Raw genomic sequence first — 21,058 nt, forward strand, 5'->3', positions numbered from 1 at the left:
ACTGACTGGCACTGAGAGTTTGAAGCAGGGGAGCCTGGTTCAATTCCCGGTGTCGGCTCCTTGTGACCTTGGGCAAGTCACTTTATCTCCCTATGCCTCAGGCACCAAAAAACATAGATTGTAAGCTCCATGGGGCAGGGACCTGTGCCTGCAAAATGTCTCTGTAAAGCGCTACGTAAAACTAGCAGCGCTTTACAAGAACATGTTATTATTATTATTATGTCACTGCTCCGCATTAGATTCTATGACATTACACACATCGGCGCCCTGGTAGAGCGTTTTCGCAGCACGGAGGAGGGGACGGCCCCGCATTCTATATCTGCAGCGCCGCAGGACAGCGGCAACAATACCGTCAGATAAATAACAGAACGTAAACTGGATTCAGATAAGAGGCTTACTATTTATACTGCTGTCTGTATTTGTTTCTTAAAGCGAGTGCCGGTCAATGTGTTTGGTCCTTCCCTTAATAGGGAACGGATACTCTATGCTTCTTTTAGGATAGCAATTTAAATCCCCTTTAAAAACCACTACGTATCTCGGGAACAAAGTTAGTTAGGGTAGCTTGCTCCGTTAAGTAGCCATTCAGGTTTTTGGGAAATGCCTGAATAAGTACCTGGTGTTTATTGAGACACAGTGAATGGGGCATTAAACAAGTTAGTTTTGGGATTTTTTAGTGCTCTTATTCTACTCATTTATAATAACACTCACCAGCGCAAGGGGGATCCTCCCACTGCTATCTAAGGTCCATTCCTGAAACTGCAGAGCAAGGGCTTGTTTTCTCATCTGCTTCACCTGAACCTGGATGCTTTCCACTTCTACTCTTTGGTCCCGGGTTTCCCTCATTTCTTCCTTTAGTTGAGCAAGCCTGTCATACAGAAGGGTACCATTTTACTGACATTGTGTATAGAAGAAAATGCCACACTCTTATATCTACAGTTAGTTCGACGATATGGAAACTGTGGATCATGATTTTAATAAAAAATGGGTTGGCAAAAAAGTCCGTAGCCAAGGATTTCCAGCCCTATGATAAGGTGTTGGTGAATGACTCATATAAAAGGGTACATATCACTCACCCCAACTCTTCATATCTTCTCTACATAATATACAATAATCATATTTAGCTCTGAAGTGTACAGAGCACTGTATATAACATTGTTCACATGTCGCCGCCAAACAGTGCTGCCTGACAATCTAACTTTGTGGTGCCTCAGGCAAAGGAAGATAAATTGTTATATCCATGGTCTGATACCGGGCGCTCAACCGGTTGCAACGCTTTAAAGGCAGTGACGGCACTACGGTGTAGCGGTAATCATTTATCCGTATTAGAATAGAGTTTCGCTCTGAAATCTCACTTGCGAGCGCATTCACGTCTCAGACAGGTCTGCAACCCTGCATTTCCTCACACTGAAAGCTAGATGAAGATAACTATTTTCCAAACGCCAATTATGGACCGTTTTCTTAAATAGCCATCCATACAAACACGATAGCCCCGTGCTTGGTTTGTTCTGGATTATTTCACAGAATTTAACCCACAGATTTGTATTCTTAGCAGCACACTGAATCTGAAAATATTTTATTGACTTACCCCAACAATTTTCCATCATCGACGTACACATTTTAACTTTAATTCCAATTCTACTTTTGCACATAGCAATGTGTTATTGGAGCAATATCTGCTCATAATTACTTTACTCAATTTGGACATATGGTGGATATGAAGAAATACTCATTAAAGGAGCAATCCAAGCCGGTTTATATCTCTTCATTTTTTAATACAGGCTTGAAGCAAGTGGTCTCCTTGTTAATTTAAGCTCTGGGACCCCCTGCTTCCAGAGATACTTACCTCTGAAGGGGGTGCCGGTATCTCCTGCAGTTTAAAGCTCCTGCATCACATGAGCCAGTAGGAAACTGCACCAGATGACATCACAGCTTCCTATTGGCCGGCAGGACCCGGGAGCTTTGAAAAGGAGCCATAATGTGAACCCTGGAGTGACTTCCGGCACCCACAACGGAGGTAAGTATCTCTGTAAGAATGGTATCCCCAGAGCTGAAATTAATGGGGAGCTCCGAAGACCCCCTGCTTCAATCCTGTGTTAAAAAGATCCACTGCTGAAGATGACTATTTACTAATGTGCTGTCAAAAGGAATCATACTAGTTTAATTATGCACCACAAACTTCATCACAGCTAAAATCTGCATCCCTCTCTTTTTCCCCTCCTCTACCATATTGGGATAGAATTAGATCTGTACTCCCCATATCCCCCTTGCTTTCTGCTAAAAAAAAAAAAAGTTAAAATACTATATTAGGCACTACTTTGAAATAGGAGATTATGTAGTACTGGATATGATTTATCAACTTTAGTAACATGAGATCATAAAGGAAAGTTACTACTGAGAAAAGCTATATTATGCTATGCGTTTTACTATAATATTGAATGTGTGCCGTATGTTGAACTATATGATATACAGTACTATGTCGCGTGATAATATGTTAAACAAGATTAAAAAGGAGAATACGGACAATGTGACCATTTGAAGGCATAAAGGATCCAATAGTATTGAGGCAGCTATTGAGTGTGTTTGCTATTATATATTGATTTTATTGAATTTATTTGCTGAAACTCAGAATATAAAATTGTCAGCATTGCTCGTGCTGTTTTTGTATTTCATTATTTTCATAGCCATGGGTGTTGTTATTGCAGCTTTTATGACAAAACAAACATGGACTGAAAGAGATCAAAGTAATCATTTGGAAAACTACTGCCATTAGTTAGCACGTGGCAAGATTCTAATGGGCATGGAATTAGGGCAATTGAATAATGCATAATGCAGCACACATAGGCGCATAAATTACATGCAGTAGAACAGGAAACCGAAAAATCATTCATCACAGAGGATCTCAGTGAAAGACGCTATTAACCCTATCCTAGTAAGACCCTTTCTCTGGGTCTATAAAGGTGACTCATTATTTAAACATGTCTAAAATGTATATCTGGGATTACAAAAGATGAAGCGGTACATTTGGCAACTCAGAAACTGTATAAAGCAAAAATCCTCTAGGCCAGGGGTGGTCAACTCCTGTCCTCAAAGGCCACCAACAGGTCAGGTTTCCAGGATATCCCTGCTTCAGCACACCTGTGCTGAAGCAGGGATATCCTGTAAACCTGACCTGTTTGTTGGTGGCCCTTGAGGACTGGAGTTGGCCACCCCTGCTCTGCATTGTAAGTGCTCACGAGCAGGGCCCTCGTTACCTTTTGTACCTGTTTGCTCTTGTTTGGCCTTATCTGGTATGTCATTCTGTTTCTGTAATTTATATTATTATAATATATTATATTAATGTTCCGCCCATTGTACCGCGCTGCGGAATATGTTGGCGCTTTATAAATTAAACGACAATAGTAACAATGCTACCATTACCAGGCAGAATGTTTCTTCTGTCCAGTATGCTTTCTTTAGAGGTACTCACCTGTTTAACTCTATGTCGAATACATGGTCTTTGAGATCTGCAACTACCTCCTTTAGGCCTCTGACATAGGGAGGCGCTGTAGAGCTGCATCCAAACTCAGGGTTATGTCTCATGAGGTGCTCTCCAAGAAAATTGATGGGGTCAAACTTGATGGAGTGATCTTCCAGGACCTTTTTCTTCTCCGCTTCCTTTAGCAGAGCCTCCACCCCAGGCACAATGGAGGGCATCAACTTGTCAAGCAGATAAGCCCTGGTGTCCACAGTCAGTTGATCCTGGCTGAACCACTCCCTGGTCAGTTCATCAGGGGGAGCTGTCTTTTTTACTTTCTCCTCTTGTGCCCTTTGCTGTTGAGTCTTCTCCAGGGTTTTCTGCTGCAGTTTTAATCCTCTCTGTTGCATCTTTTCCAAGAATGTCCTCTTCCAGTCAGCATCCACCTCTTGGGATCGGAACAGAATGTCTCTTTTATCTTCGATGGTGACTGCACTCTCACAAGAATCTGCTACTGGATACTCCAGGATGGAGGCCTGAGAAGCGTGTTCTGATTCAGTAGCCATATTTCACTGGGGGGGGGGGGAGAGAAAGAAAAACAAATACACAGTGCAGACTCGTCAGCAAAGCACCCAGACCAATATTTCAGATTAAGTCACAACAAGTCTTGCAACTACCGTTTAACGTCTCTCAATGACTTTCAAAGAAACTCTTGAAAATATATTCATAAGGGAATGGGGGAAAGAAGGAAATAACTCCCGCATCAGCTTAATAGAAGTTAGTTTAGATATAAAAGGTGCAACAGGGATAAAGGCATGTATATAACAAAACAAAGAAAAGAATCCCTTCAGAATGCACTCTGAATATAGTGAGGATGTATTATTGTAATGTGATTTAAAAATACAATGTATTATTAATTTTGATAAACTGCAGGGGGCGAGGTAACAAACTCAATCCTCTAGTTATCATCACACACTTTTATTTATGGGACACTAGCTGAGAGACCCGGCGTTGCCCGTGAGTTACATTTAGAGCTAGGAAAAGGGGGGGGGGGAAGGGGGGGGAGGGGGGGAAACGGGGGAAGGGAGGGGAAAGGGGGGGGAGGGGGGGAAAAGGAGGGGAGGGGGACGGGGGAAAAGGAGGGGGGGACAGTGGACAGGAGGGGGGGGACAGTGGACAGGAGGGGGGGGACAGTGGACAGGAGGGGGGGACAGTGGCCGGGGGGAGGGGGGGGACAGTGGCCGGGGGGAGGGGGGGGGGACAGTGGCCGGGGGGAGGGGGGGGGGACAGTGGCCGGGGGGGGGACAGTCGCCGGGGAGGTGAGTGGAGGGAGCGGGAGGTGAGTGGAGGCAGCGGCAGGCTGCCCTGCCCACTGCCTGTCCCCGCGCCGGGGAGGTGAGTGGAGGGAGCGGGAGGTGAGTGGAGGCAGCGGCAGGCTGCCCTGCCCACTGCCTGTCCCCGCGCCGGGGAGGTGAGTGGAGGGAGCGGGAGGTGAGTGGAGGGAGGGGGAGGTGAGTGGAGGGAGCGGGAGGTGAGTGGAGGGAGCGGGAGGTGAGTGGAGGCAGCGGCAGGCTGCCCTGCCCACGCCTGTCCCCGCGCCAGGGAGGTGAGTGGAGGGAGCGGGAGGTGAGTGGAGGGAGGGGGAGGTGAGTGGAGGGAGCGGGAGGTGAGTGGAGGCAGCGGCAGGCTGCCCTGCCCACTGCCTGTCCCCGCGCCAGGGAGGGAGTTGAGCGGCAGGGAGGTGAGTGGAGAGGGAGGTGAGTGGAGCGGGAGGTGAGTGTGATGGGGGGGGGGAGAGGACAGAGAGAGAGGTGTGTGTGTGTGTGTGTGTGTGTGTGTGTGTGTGTGTGTGTGTGTGTGTGTGTGTGTGTGTGTGTGTCCCTGTGTGTCCTTTGGCCCGTCACTCCGCCTCAGGCCAATGAGAGGTGTGCGGGGGCGGGCGGGCCAAGGGACCAATGAGATTGTCGCTAGGGACACAGGCCATGCAGACATACAGTGCTTTCAGAAATATATAGTAGATAAGGCCCCTTTCTTACTAATTCATGGATCATTTATAGATCATTACAAAGTTTCAGCGATAAACCCTTACCTCATAACAGGGCATTCAATGTTATAGCTGCCATAAAAATGCTGGGCACAATAAGTCTAAGTATCATAGGGTGACACAATTAAGCTCGAAGGGAGACAAAGAAGTTAACCTCCATATAGTGACATATCGTGCATACAGTATCATCACCTGGAGTCACCCCAAGGGAGTTTGGGAAGCCAGATTGAACCCAGAGGGGCTTGCAGTGCATTACAATTATTTAATAAAAAATGATTTCACTGAATCAATAAATCTGAGATGAATACATTTGAGATGCTGTGTGAAGGCCGTACTTTTAATACTGTTTATAAAATATGCATTAAATTTCAATGAGATGCTTCTGAAGTCCATTTGTTCACACACTCTATAGAACTAGGTAATTGCATTGGGAGAGAAAACATAATCCCTTGTGAACCCAGAATGGCCCCGAGCTTCAATCCTCCAGTGCTGCGAGATTTAAGCAAATATTAGTGGAATATTTTGCAATGCAAATTTAAAGATACGTTATGCAAAAATTGAGTTGATGACCACAAAAAGCACGAATGTAAATGCAACCTCAAATGTGCCTCGGGTCATATGGAAAACAATAGAGGAGATTGCTGGGTGCGTGTGATGCCAAACTGCTGTTTTTCCTAATCCCCCTAATTCAGTGTTTCCCAACCTGGCAGCCCAGCAGGGGGGTCCGAGTGACAGGAGAGACAAACACACTGGGAGATAAGAGTGGGAGAGGACAAAGCGTGAGACTGGCAGTTTTCCAGCATCGATAACCACATTAACCTATTCAACTAAAGGAAATCCGGATTGTTTTAATATAGTTTTTTAAGGGCTGATATCTAAACTTTGCTCAACTTGCATTATGCACTGAATAGTTTTTTTTTTGGGGGGGGGGGGTGCTGCTTTAAAAAGATTGGGAACCACTGCCCTGATTGAAAAGGGAGCTTCTTTTAATGGAGCAACATGACAATTCATGTGTATTCACATCTCACGAGAAAACCTTCTGTAGCTCATATATAGAGAAAAATATATCACAACTAATAAAAACAGGTTATATAGTACAGAAAATCAACGTAGGATGGGCTGGACGAAGAGACTGTGCAAAAAACTATGCAAAAGCACTCAGCAACTCACCAGGTGGGTGAAAAATAAAAGAAATTGATTAAACGACATAAAACAAAGATACATATTAAAACAAAACAGGGGAAAAGCACTCCCACTAGTTTCACGCTTCTACAGAGCTTTCTCAAGGAGTAAATAGTACATTTAACTAATAAATATAACACAAACTTCAGAGCCACAGACAACACAAGAATCACATCGTACATCAAGAGTGGCCAAGTCCAGTCGTCATGGGCCAACAACAGGTCAGGTTTTCAGGATATCCCTGCTTCAGCACAGGTGGCTCAATCAGTGGCTCAGTCTTTGACTGAACCCCCTGTGCTGAAGCAGGGAAATCCTGAAAACCTGACCTGTTAGTGGCCACTCCTGTTTACATCATTTAAAAAGGGAAACATTCTTAGTAAAGGCCACATTAACAAAGTAATGTTTTTAAAATACACCTAGCCGGCCACAAATCTCCCGGCCGAGCAGGGAGCGTGACGTCACCGCGCATGAGCGCCAGCGCACTCGCTGCCTGGCCGCGGCCTGAAGCAGCAGGTAACTCTACAACTGCAGGGGAGGGAATTCAATGTGCCGCATATTCACTTACATACAAACACTGCACCGCTTACCTTCCAAGTCCGCAAGGTACTTACAGCTCTCGCCTACAGCTGACTTCCAAAGTAGCTATTTTATTTTTGCCTTTCATTAATAATAAAACTCAGCAGCAGCGATAGGCGGTCTTTCTATTTCATGCCTGTGCCATGCAGCCTGCAGTGTGCTCCTGTGTGTTTAGCTAGCACAGGTTGCTAAGCAATAGTCTAGGAAGGAGCATTGTACAGTCACACTAAACCACATTCCTGTTTCATTCCCTGACTCCACTCCTGGTTTTAGGCCCCTGCTGCTTTAAACGCCACAAACACATCAGTCACTTGCACGAGTGAAGGAAATAGCCATCAATATCCATTTCTTAAAGGTTCAACCCTGCCTACTCTGTTTTATTCATACTTTTATTTGTAGCCCTGTTTCCTAGTGAATACAGTACGCTACCAATGCTGTGTAATCTGTTGGCTCGCAGGGCCTGAGCCTCCGCCACGGAGAGCCTGGGGCACGCGTAGGAATATTGATAACCTCTTCATTGGTGCAGCGCCTCCACCTGCGATGGCTCCCACCAGAGGGGGAGTGGTTCCTCGCAGGACAACCGTATATCACTTCACACACACAGCATGTAAAATAACCAATGACTTTACTATTGCAACCAGCAGTACGCATATATCAACAGGTGTCCCTCCCTAGAGGAGACACTAACTACTGCGTCTCGCAGGACGCTACTCCCCTTCACCGGGTGCTCCCACCCCGTGTCCAGTACCACACTCAATGTTCCCCCACCCTCAAGTGAGATATATGTGTGTGACTGCGCAGCCACTATGTCCTGATATGATATGTGGTATAGTTGGTGCACTTGATGATAATGTTACCTGCCGAGCACTCCAGTGCCCGGGCCTGCCAAGGAACTTCACAAAGGAGCAGACGACGGTTGAAGACTGGAACTACCTTCCGGGGCGATCCCACCCGGTCGGCTGCTGCTGCTGCCACGGAGGTCTGAGCCCAAACCTCTGACCAGATACTGCAACTGTCTCTGTATTTATGCTGCTCCGATGCACAGTAAAGGGGTCTGTAACCTGACTGGGGCCAGTCCCTATATCCGCTCTGCTCTACGGGGACTCAGGGCCTAACTGGGCCGGGGTATAAGGCCTAGTGCACGGGCGATTGGCCTCCCCACACCTTGAGCGCCTTCTCCTTCCTCCTCCCGCTCGGTTCTGCCCAACGTGCTCCCCCTGCGCAACCTCTAACCTTCCTCCCGATGTTCTGGCCACCCTATTGGTTCCCTAACATCACCTGGTCTCGCGGTGCCTGCTGGAACTCGTAGACCCGTACACTCCACCCTATAGGAGCCTTCCCTCTTTCGCGGGCTTACAACCTGTGGCCGCGCATGCGCGACCTCTGCTCCCTAGCCACCTCCACGGCCCGCCGCGCCTGCGCGAGCATTCAACATGGCGGCGACCTGATACTGCGGAGCCTCCGGTACGCCGAGGCGTCCCCCCCCCCCCCCCGCACTGCTGCAACCTCTCCTACGCTCCTCACACCTAAGCAATGGGGTGAGTCTGGGGAGCTTGGCTACATATTAATAAAACCCACCAGGAGTTCCAGGATTGTGCTTCGATGTCAGTGACTGGTTGTGGAAGAAATTGCCATCTGAATGACAAAAGTTTGCTATGTAAGGTTTGTAATATAGTACACGCTGGTGCGTGTACGGGCACGTGGCGCAACGTATAAATTACATTTTACTAATAAATTAAATATAGGTATTAAGCATAATTAAAACACATTCTAAATATACATGTCAACAATGACTAAAGAAATCCCACACAGGGATAATGGAAAATACCAGATAAATGATAATAATCAGAGTTATTATTAATTAAAATACGTTCCCATATAGCTGAGCTTTTTATATTGCGCTATGCTTAACCCTTTGAGTGCTGGAGGGGTCGCGGTACGGGAGTACGACTGCCCCTCCGGCGGCACAGTGACCAATTTCAATACCGGTCAAGTGACCGCAGCTGCCATTTTCCAGGAAACTAAAGAGTACGAGTCCTGCTCCATTTCACCAATGGGCAGATCACGTCCTGTGTGCCATGGGAACGCAGGACATGATCTAAGTAGGGAAAACTAGCCTCTTTCGGCACGACGTAGTCACTACATCATGCAGCTCCCAGAGTGCCAATATCCCATGTATGTATGTATCTTTATTTATATAGCTCCAACAGCTGGGACAATACTGTACAGTACAGGGAATTATAATACAATTAGTGCAACAAGCGGAATCAGACCATATGAAAGGAAATTCCTGTCCCGGAGAGCTTGCAATCGAAATGGTATGATGGGAAACTTACTGAGACAGCAGGTGAGGGAAGAAGTGCAGTAGATGGCAGTGCTTGGCCAGAATGGTTGGTAGGAGCGACTGTGGGTGTAGGACAGTAGTCATGAGTCTGGGCTATTGAAATGCTTAATTTAAGAGGTGAGTTTTAAGGTTGAAATTAAAGGTGGGGAGAGAAGGTGCTTGGCGTATGCTACGTGTGAGTTCCACAGGAAAGGGGCAGCAAGGGAAAACGGTTTAAGGCAAGAGATTGAGCAGTAGAGGTGAAAGGGGTGGATAGGAGACAGTTGTGGGTAGAAAGCAGGAGATGAACAGGGGCATAACGAGAGATCAAAGCTGATATGTAGAGAGGAGCAGATGAGTGGAGAGCCTTGAAGGTAAGGAGGAGAACTGTGCGGTTTATCCGAAATTTGATGGGAAGCCAGGAGAAGGATTTAAGGAGTTGATGAGCAAAAACAGATGTATGTCCCCATGACGTAATGATTATGTCCTGGGGCACCCAAAGGCTTAAAGGAGCCCCACCCCTTTTTTACATAGTAACAGGGGGTCTCCGGAGCAAAGCCGCATTCATTTGAGCTCCTGGGACCTCATGGTTAACCAGATACTTAGCGGGTATGGTGCTGCTAGTAGCAGCCCCCCCAGGGGAAACAATATGGCGTTTAAATCTCCTGTATAAAGCAGGCCAATAGGAAGCCGTTGGTCGCAGCATCCTATAGGCCCACATGACGCTGGCGATTTAAATACCAGAAAGTAATTGGCGACACCTTCTGCTGTATGTATATCAGGAACCATATGAACAAGCTGAAATGAACGCAGTGTACCTCGGGAGACCCCCTGCTTCTCACCTATACATAAAAAAAAGGGGCGCCAAAAGGGAGTGCTACTTTAGGATGAGACAACTTGGATAAAGTGGTGATTATAGTCCATTATGTATATCTTTATTTATATAGTCCCATCTAAAAAAGGGAAAAAAGGGAAGCAAAGCTCCCAAAAAACGATGTTCCAAAGTATACCAACAACAACCACTTAATAGAGTGTAAGTATTCATGAGATAAAGATCAATCCGGATAACCATATGGTGTACTGGAGTTTTAGAGTGTAGTCAATAATGCTCCCAGGGTTGGAGATACATGCACTAAAAATACTATTGTCCAGAGGGGATGCCCCCGATGAACCACAAAGTGCACCTATGTGCGAAATGCCTCAGAGTTCTCTCTGCCAGTTCATCTCCAATTCTGCCTTTGCCGAATAAATAATTTTTTAACATTTATTTGGAGCGATCTAGCCTTATCGTCTTTTTGCTGCAGTGCACCGCTTACTCTTCCCCATGGGGATCCACTTCCAGTAATCTATGTGGTAATTAGGGAGAACTTACAGAGACAGTAAGAGGGTGTAATGGTTTAGTACAGAGGTGAGCAAACTTTTTATGCCGAGCCCCCCTTTTCATCAATGATATTTGTCGGGCCCCCCCCCCTGCCTGATGTGAACAAAAATCACATGAAAAAAAAAAACAAGTTTAAACGGTATACAATACAAATGTGACTACAAATACATTTAAATACTTACATATTTCAACATTATATCGATATGTACGATATCATGTGTGACAATCTCAAATAGATTCTCATCATCTTCTCTCCTCAACCCCCTTTGACTGCGGCCCCGCTGGTGCTGAGCGCGCAGTAATTGCCGCTTTTACTTACATAAATCTATATGTGTAAGTCCCCGCTCACGTGGTGTGCGGGAACGCACGCTCACTCAAGTTAGGTGCTTGAGTAAACAAAAAATTAACTTTCAAGCGTGCTCAACTTGCCCGCAACATCATCCCCACCTCCACGCGCGCTTGCGAAATAGCCAGGACACCCAGCGCTCATGCTTAGAGAGCTGGTAACATCACCGCTTTCAAGCATGAGCGCGGTCAGCGCCAGCGGGGCCGCAGTTTTCTATTGACGTCTATAGACGCCTGCTGCAAATGCATTCTTTAATATTGTTTACATTTTCAATGCTTAGTTAAGGACATTAATTATTATCCCCCATGGACTGTAAAGTGTCTGTAGAACTGCAGGGTTATAGCGACCAGAAGACAGTAGGACAGGGATGAGAGAACCATGAATGCACTCAAATCTTATTCTCAAATTCATTGCACTTATCATAACATTTGGAGCTGTAACATGTTTATGAGATGGATCACTATCTGTTTATTTGGCTGGTATCTGGTAATATTTGTTTCTTTTGGTGCACTGTCAATATCACATAGGCAATTATTTGGGGGGGGGGGCATTCATTCCACCCCATATCTACCTCCCTTCCCTCTTCCCCCCCCCCCTTTTTGTCATCCACCCTCCTACTTAGCAGTATTATTTTGTATATCTTTTTTTACTGTTATGGGGTGTTTTTCCTTGTGTTTCAGTAATATTAGAGTACATTGGGTAAAATTCAGATAGCCTACCCTTTCTTGCAATTTCAGCTGTGCCTCCTGTCCTGTGTTGCTGAAGAGAATTGCAAAGCAGGGTGCCAGGTCAGGAGCATTAGCAGGAGCAGAGTGCTGCAGGGCAAGCCCCAGAAGCAGGGACATTCCACGTCAGACATGCCTGCTCCTCCCCTGCAGTCCTCCTGCATTCTTTCCCTCTTCTTCCGATCCACCAGCTACTCTAACACGGTTCTTTTGCAGCTGGCTGTCCTGCCCTCATAACCAGACTAATATATCCCCCCTTATAGACCAGGACTACAAAACACTGAGCCAGAACATACAGCTACATACATATAGAGAGGGTACATTCCCTGATATATGAAAAGTTAGTAGATGTTTCTTTAATCCTGAAACAATCGGTGCACTCTGTGCATGTTGAGTGATTTCACTTTATTGTAGTGGATCTCTGGACTGTGACTGCACCTTTAACTGGATGCCGTAAGGGCGAGGGGGGGGGTGATGGAGTTCGAGTTTATTTATTAGCAGTCTGTGCTCTGTCACTGACTAAACAACTCTTCCAATTCCACACAATGTACACAGAATGCTGACCTACCTTATGCAGCAAGCTCAGTACACACAGCGCTGCTACACACACCTGACCAGCCCCTGATCTGTCCTCTTCCTGCTCTGTCTGCACAGCGCTGCTACAGGGCAGACACAGGAAGCAGGGACATTCCACGTCAGACCGCTGGGGCATGCTCCTCCCCTGCAGTCCTCCTGCGTTCTGGCCCTCTTCTTCCGATCCTCTAGCAGCTCTGACAGGGTTATTTTGCAGCTGCTGTACCTCCGCCCCCCCCTCCATCATGTTCTGCCGCCGCCTGCACACAGCATGTTTCGCCACCCCCAGGCTGCAGCGGCCGTGCGCGACCCCCTTAAAAGATCTTGCGCGCCCCCCAGTTTGCGCACTACTGGTTTAGTACATCTGCAAGTGGTCAAAGTCAGTGCATTCGAGATGTATAGTATCAGCCAACGGAGCTACCGATATGCTTCGTTAATGAGGTGTGTTTTTAGATCGGTCTTAAAGATGGAGAGAGGGTGTTGGTCGGATATTGAAGGGAAGGGCATTCCAGAGACGTGGGGCAGTAACTGAGAAAGGCTTTAGGCAGGAGATGGCTTTAGATACAAAAGGGGTAGGCAGAAGACATCCTTGAGAAGAACGCAAGAGTCGGGCAGGTGTAATAGCGAGAAGTTAGGGCTGAGATGCACGGAGCGGCAGAAGAGGGTATATATAGCCTTAAAAGTGTGGAGAATTTTATAAGTTATATTGAGTTTAATAGGAAACCAGGAGGGCTATTCCATAAGACACCCAACAGCGCTGGAAGACACCATTTTCTGGCCCATTGACTTTGATGGGTTGTAAGGGGTTTTATGACATAGCATTGCTCAGTAAATATGGTCCTATATATGTTAAAGGGGCAGTTCCTCTGCCTTTAATGTTGTTTATTGACACCTTTTTTTTAATAGAAAATCATAAAAGTATATGTAGCAGGGTCCCCCCTGACTACTATTCTGCCCAATGGGCTGGTAGTAAACCCTGGTACTATCAGGTTGCCAGTAGTTGGTATGGGGTTTTCCCCCTCACCTTTGGTACTGCATTTGAGTGACAGCAGGGGGTGGTAGCTGGGACAACGGGGTGCCCGCCTTCTGGCTGTACTTAAGGACAGGATCGCCCTAAATTTAGGGTGTTCCTTCCCTCTGAGGAAGGCAGGTCCCACAACCGGGAGCCTGAGATTGGGGCCTTCCCTTGTGCTCTTCCCTCCGGGGGAGAGTGAGTGTGGACCATACCTCTGTCTCTGCTAGGCAGGTGGGGAAGAGCTAGGAAGGCTGCGGGTGCCCTTGGCCTGTAGTGACAGTCCAGGGGCCATCTTCAGTGATAGCTGACCTGACAAACTGTATCCGGCAGAATACTGCTGTGTAACTGTTACTGCAGAGTGTAGTAATAAACCCGTTCCTGTTTTGCAATATACCTCCTGCCTGGTGCGTAACCTTACTGGGGGGAGAGATAATAGTTATACCGTGGGAGATCACCTTCACTTCCTGAAGTGCACAGCAGATGGAGGCGCTACACTGCTAAAGAGATATGTGGGGTATGAACCCCAAAAGCCTGTTCCTGTGTCCCCACTACCATCGGCGGACGACTCAGCCCTTCTGTTGCCAGCAGGTATATGCACCATACACCCTTTAATGGCCCATATCTGCGATTGGGTGGGGGAAACACTGTTACATATACATACTTTTTAAACTTACTGTCTCTATAGTGACCACATGCTTTGTATTGTTTTAATCTTATCTCTTAAAATGTGATAAGACTGTTTGTACTTTTTTTGTATATACAGTTGATCCAGACTGTTTCACTTGTGCTGCTAAATTGAAAGGGATAAAGATTTAGAAAGAACAATAACAACCAGATAAGATAACAATTAAATAAACCTGGAGTGAATATAAATAGAGTCATTTTACACCATAAGCAAATAAGTGGGAAAATGTACTTTAAGGGGGATGGAATCTTCCAAGAAAACTGATTATATTATATTGATAAATTTAAAAAAAAATGGTCTCCCCTCATCATGAAACTGCCCCTAAGGTACTATATAGACAATTTTCAAAATGACTAAGAATAGTCATATATACAGCTATATTTGCATATTTGCTTTCCTGTGGAGGGTTTTTGTCACTTTTTTTTACTCACCATAACTTAACTCAGTATTATGGTTTAGCCTATCCCATAGCCTCTTGCATTCCCAGTAAAATCAACCCCACACTGATGAGACCCATCAAGGTCGAAACAGCTGTCTGTGGGTGGTTTTCTGGGTATGCACCTTAACCCTGGCTGTGCTCAAAGCTATGACCATGCAGCAAGCTTAAGCCTATAGGGAACCATGTTAAAAATGGTTATTGAGGCAAAAAGTGACAGTGTGCTCATTTGCATGTCATTTCCCAGAATCCCTTGCTGCAGTGGAAGTGCTGTATGCTGGGTGATAATGGGGAAAGGCGGGGTTGCAGACCTGCCTAAGACATGCAGATGAGCATACAGCTATATTTGCATATATATATACATACATACAGTATATATATATATATATATATATATATATATATATATATACATACATACAGTATATATATATATATATATATATATATATATATATATATATATATATATATATATATATATATATATATATGCAAATATAGCTGTATGCTCATCTGCATGTCTTAGGCAGGTCTGCAACCCCGCCTTTCCCCATTATCACCCAGCATACAGCACTTCCACTGCAGCAAGGGATTCTGGGAAATGACATGCAAATGAGCACACTGTCACTTTTTGCCTCAATAACCATTTTTAACATGGTTCCCTATAGGCTTAAGCTTGCTGCATGGTCATAGCTTTGAGCACAGCCAGGGTTAAGGTGCATACCCAGAAAACCACCCACAGACACCTGTTTCGACCTTGATGGGTCTCATCAGTGTGGGGTTGATTTTACTGGGAATGCAAGAGGCTATGGGATAGGCTAAACCATAATACTGAGTTAAGTTATGGTGAGTAAAAAAAAGTGACAAAAACCCTCCACAGGAAAGCAAATATGCAAATATAGCTGTATGCTCATCTGCATGTCTTAGGCAGGTCTGCAACCCCGCCTTTCCCCATTATCACCCAGCATACAGCACTTCCACTGCAGCAAGGGATTCTGGGAAATGACATGCAAATGAGCACACAGTGTCACTTTTTGCCTCAATAACCATTACATTACATTATTTTATATATATATATATATATATATATATTTATTAGTACCTAATTAAAAAAGTAGGCTTAATGATGTACATAAAGATGAATGCATGCCATATGCGTTTGTAGAGTGTAAAATGTTTGATAAATAGATTAACCAACAAAAATATTGCTTTAAAAATGGCATCAACATTTAGGCTACATTAGCCCTTTTAAACAGGACAAAAAAAACAATCTCAGCCAGCACAGATGAAATAATTATCTGACAGTCTCCCAACTAATCCCAGATCTACCTTCCCAACGCAGCCCATTGTGCTGGGCAACGAGATTATGTGTATTGAGCTCTTTACAGGTGTATCATTTAACCCAGATGTTATAAAAAAGAAAATACAGTGCTAACCCCTGCACTGCTTTGCAATGTGGCGTGGGCCCTTCTGGCAGCTAAAGGGTTAATATCTTAGACCGGGATCAGCATAAACAACAATGCAAATTTGAATCGCCACTATAAATTACAAAAAAAAGGGGAGCTGGCTTTAAGATTTAAAGGTGTCGTTCTGCCTACTTGCTGGGGGGTCTCCAGAGCTGAACCACGATCATTTCAGCTCCGGTGACCCCCTAGTGCAGGGGTGGGCAACTCCAGTCCTCAAGAGCCACAAGGTCAGGTTTTCATGATATCACTGCTTCAGCACAGGTGGCTCAATCTTGTGCTGAAGCAGGGATATACTGAAAACCTGACCTGTTGATGACCCTTGAGGACTGGAGTTGCCCACCCCTGTACTAGTTCCTGAGATACTTACCTCTGAAGGTGCATCGGTAACACCCCCAGCAGAGGAAACAAAATGGTGGTTTAAATCTTCCTATTGGCCAACGTGCTGCGGGAGGTTTAGGAACTGCAAAGTAAACGGCAGCAGCTCCAGAGATATCTTGGGAAGCACGGGTCCTCGCAACTGAAATGGCCATGGTTCAGACCAGGAGACCCCACTGCTTCATAACCATTATTTTTTGTTATATGACCCTAGCAGGGTGTAACGATGCTCATCTCAAGCAGGAAGCGACCCACAGGGCTGAGGTAGGAAGGTGACAGAACCGACCTGAGCCGAGGGACAGTGTCCTGATAGTGTAGTGAGTCGTAAGCCGCAGGTCAGGGCTGGCAGCAGAGTTGCGTAGTCGTGTGGATGCAGAGGTCGAGGCAGGCTGAAAACAAGGATAGTCGAGGTAAGTGAGCCGGGTCTGGTAACGAGGAAGACAATAGGTAAGCGCGTTGCATGAACTGGAACTTTGCTCGGCAACTTCCTGCTTACAGGGCTGTCCTTTTAAATGAAGTTGCCAGTAGCAAAAATAGACGATTCTGCCACAGAGTGCGAGCAAGAGCAAAATCTCGGACTGGACTCTGAAAACCCGGCACAGATTTTGCCAAACCTCATAGTACCCCCCCTCCAGAATTAATCTCCGGACGATTAAACTGGTTTGTCGAGAACCTCCGATGGAAACCTCTGATCAAGGAGGAAGCCAGCCTTCACCCAGGAATTCTCCTCTGGAACATATCCCTTCCAAGATACAAGGTACTGGAGACTACCTCGAGATTTACGGGAATCCAGAATCTTGCGAATTATATACTCCTCTTCACCATCCACCAGGACCGGTCCGGGAAGGGTGGTAGCAGCAGAGAAGTTGTTGTGGACCACAGCCTTTAGTAGTGACACATGGAAGACCGGGGGAATCCTTAAGGTATCCAGTAGCTCCAATTTAAACGCAACCGGATTTACTTGTTTCGCAATGTTGTAGGGACCTATAAATCTGGGCCCGAGCTTCAGGAAAGGAATCTTCAGGCGGATGTTCCTGGTAGATATCCAGACGTGGTCTCCAACCTGGAACTGCAGAGCTGACCGCTGATGCTTATCCGCATGATCCTTCTGCTGAAGGGAAGCTTTAGTTAGGTTGTCATGAATCCTCTTCCACAGAGACTGTCGCTCCTGGACTTCGTCATCCGCCGCAGGAACTCCAGAAAGGGAGACAGATGATGGGAGGGCAGAAGGATGGTACCTGTAGGCACAGAAGAACGGGACTCTTGTGTAAAGTTGTGTTTCAATGAGTTTCGCGCAAATTCTGCCCAAGGAAGAAGATCCACCCAGTTATCCTGACTTTCAGAGACAAAGCAACATAGAAATTGCTCCTAGGATTGATTAGTCCTCTCCGTGAGGCCACTGGACTGAGGGTGGTATGATGACGAGAAGTGGAGTGAGGTCCCCATTGATTTGCAGAATGCTCTCCAAAATTTGGCAATTAACTGGGAGCCACAGTCTGAGACTATTTCAGTTGGAATACCATGAAGGCAAAATATCTCCTTGGTGAAAATTTCAGAAAGTTCGTAGGCAGTAGGTAACTTCCTGAGTGGTACAAAATGGGCCTGTCTTGTGAAGTGATCGACCACTACTAGAATGGTCGTCATACCCTTAGATGGCGGTAACTCTACGATAAAGTCCATAGACAAGTGGGTCTATGGTCTGGTAGGAACCGTCAGAGGATGGAGCAACCCACAAGGCAGACTCCATGGTACCTTTGTTTGAGCGCAGACAGCACAAGCGGCCTCAAAGTCCTTAATGTCCTTACGAATATCTGGCCACCAGAAGAGTCGTTCTATGACATCCAAGGTCTTCCTAACTCCCAGATGACCAGGCACCTTAGATTGGTGACCCCAAATCAAAATTTCCGGAGGCGGCGGAGAAACTACGTTTGGGACCAACCGAGTAGTCAGACTCTTATCAGCAGGTCAACTCATCTTTTAGGGGTTCCGATAGTCCCTGCCAAAAGGCCGCTACCAGGGCTTAATTATTCCTGCCGGTTTCAGCCTCGAGGGTGCGAAAGTCAATGGCGTACTGGCCTACCATGCAAGTTTCCTGGCAGATCCGCAGGAGTGAAGCTAAAGCTGAAGATACCTGTCCTGGAGCGTCAAACACCAATTTGAAAGTACATATGAAGGCAGGGGAGTCGCTGATCAGGGGCGAATCCCTCTCCCAGAGCGGAGAGGCCTAGGCCAGTGCCTCGTCAGTGAGAAGAGAAATGATGTAGGCCACCCGGGCTTGGTGAGTGGTGAACATGGACGGTTGCAAATTCAAATTGGATAGAGCATTGATTAAAATTAAAATTTGGGCCGAGCAAAATGTAACGATGCTCATCTCAAGCAGGAAGCGACCCGCAGGACTGAGGTAGGAAGGTGAAAGAACCGACTTGAGCCGAGGACAGTGTCCTGATAGAGTAGTGAGTCGTAAGCTGAAGGGTAGGGCTGGCAGCAGAGTTACGTAGTTGGTGTGGATGCTGAGTCGAGGCAGGCTGAAGACAAGGATAGTCGAGGTACTTGAGCCAGGTCTGGTAACGAGGAAGACAATAGGGAAGAGCGTTGTATGTACTCAGCATGAACTGGAACTTTGCTCGCCAACTTCCTGCTTACAAGGCTGTCCTTTTAAAGGAAGTTGCCAGGAGCAAAAATGGACGATTCTGCCACAGAGAGCAAGCAAGAGCAAAATCCTGGACCGGATCCTGAAAACCCGGCATGGATTTTGACAAACCTCATAGAAGGAATGTTGCTTTAACGTGTACAGTTCACATTCCCATAATTATACCATGTCAGAAAATCAATACTTATCTGAACCCAACATATTGAAAGCAGTAACATTACTCTACCCCAGGTAGCCTATATAGGGTTGCCAGGTGGCTTCTCCAAAAATACTGGACACAATGGTAAAAGATGCGAAACCCCCCCCCAAATACATATAAAAAATATTCCCCCAATACATATAAAAATATTCCAACCCCCCAATACATATAAAAAATACACTCCCAATACACATTAAAAATACCCCCCCAATACATATTAAAAATGCCCCCCAATACATATTAAAAATACATCAACAATACATATTAAAAATACCCCCAATACATATAAAAATAACCCCCCAATACATCAATACATATTAAAAATACCCCTGAATATATATTAAAAATACCCCCCAATACATATTTAAAATACCCCCAAATACATATTAAAAATACCCCCCAAAACATATTAAAAATACCCCTCAAAACATATTAAACATAACCTCCCACCCCCCCCCCCCCCAATCAGGGTTGGCCTTCAGTAGAATTTATTTTTTAAATGCCGCTCTTACCTTCAGCCTCGTGTCTCAGCATCTGTTCTCAATATGGCCGCGCGGCGTCACATGGCGCCACGTTGTCATGACAACGTGACACGGCACCGCATTACATCATGACGTCACATAGTGTCCCGTTGTCATGGCAACGGACATCACGTGACGCTGATACATCACGTAGCGTTCCCGTTGTCATGGCAACGTGGCACCATTTGACGCTGGGTGGCCATATTGAGAACAGTTGCAGGGTGAAGATGCCGGAGCAAGTCGGGAGACGCCGCCCACCGCAGGTTGCCACCACCCGGAGGTTTACTAGGTAAACTCGTAGCCCAGAGATACAAAGCAAAACTTGTAGTGTCCGGGTGAAACCCGGAGTGGTGGCAACCCTGCCCCCAATACATATTACAAATAACCCCCCAATACATATTACAAATACCCCCCCCCCCATTACATATAAAATTCAGACTTACCTCGGGGATGGTCTCAGGCCCGGTGGCTGCGTGGTTCCCGGTTCTCCCCCAGCTGAAGGCATCTCCCTCACTTTGTTGATGCTGGCACGTGCCGGGCCTCCCTCTCATGTTGGCACGCGCAGGAAGCTGAGGCCCAGCTTACTTCCGTGCACAACGATGTCAGAGAGGCCCGGCACGCACCAGAATCAGATGCTCGGCATGGGACAAAGTGAGGGAGAGGCCTGCAGCTGAGGGAGAGCCGGGCTGGCGGCAACTGCTTTGTTCTGCTGCAGGGCCACCTGCAGCCACCGGGGTGCTTGTCCCAGCTCTGCCGCAGCACGTTCAGAGAGGTAATACTGGACACTTACATATCCGGTATTACCTCTCATTTTTTACCGGACGCAGGGGCATAATACCGGTCTGTCCGGTTCAAAACCGGACATCTGGCAACTCTAAGCTTATATAAGTGTAACCCATGTTCCCCCCCGGGAGAAGGACTGAATTACTGAGTGTGGTGCTGAGGCATACCTGCTAGTACAGAAGAGCTGAGTCTGCCGCGGTGGTAAGGGGCAACAGGACAGGCTTCTGGGTTATCTCTGGGTTCTGCTCATGGTCTCAGCGCCTCCAGCGGTGATGGGATCCTTGATGTATGGATGTCAGTCCCCACCACTGCACTCCTCAC

The 21,058-nt window shown here is 46.4% G+C and overlaps 1 protein-coding gene across 14 annotated transcripts in view; it reads right to left on the bottom strand.

Annotated features, from left to right (window-relative positions):
• EFCAB5 (EF-hand calcium binding domain 5) overlaps positions 1 to 21,058 on the bottom strand; it is an 85,684-nt gene that overhangs the window by 51,636 nt on the left and 12,990 nt on the right. For 7 of the 14 annotated variants that reach the window (XR_012800420.1, XM_075594219.1, XM_075594218.1 and 4 more), the window contains exons 3-4: positions 3,467 to 4,026; positions 709 to 865 (exon numbers count right to left, since the gene is read on the bottom strand). Coding sequence is in view for 13 of the 14 variants with exons in the window: in XM_075594219.1 (XP_075450334.1) it covers positions 709 to 865; positions 3,467 to 4,020 (711 nt within the window). In the remaining variant the exon portion in view is untranslated. Of the gene's footprint in view, positions 1 to 708; positions 866 to 3,466; positions 4,027 to 7,267; positions 7,438 to 12,599; positions 12,791 to 20,904; positions 21,049 to 21,058 lie in introns of those variants that run through there. The other 7 variants (XM_075594227.1, XM_075594226.1, XM_075594225.1 and 4 more) reach the window with 4 other exon arrangements.

The sequence above is a fragment of the Ascaphus truei genome, chromosome 3 (genome assembly GCF_040206685.1).
Source record: "Ascaphus truei isolate aAscTru1 chromosome 3, aAscTru1.hap1, whole genome shotgun sequence".
Taxonomy (NCBI): Eukaryota; Metazoa; Chordata; class Amphibia; order Anura; family Ascaphidae; genus Ascaphus; species Ascaphus truei.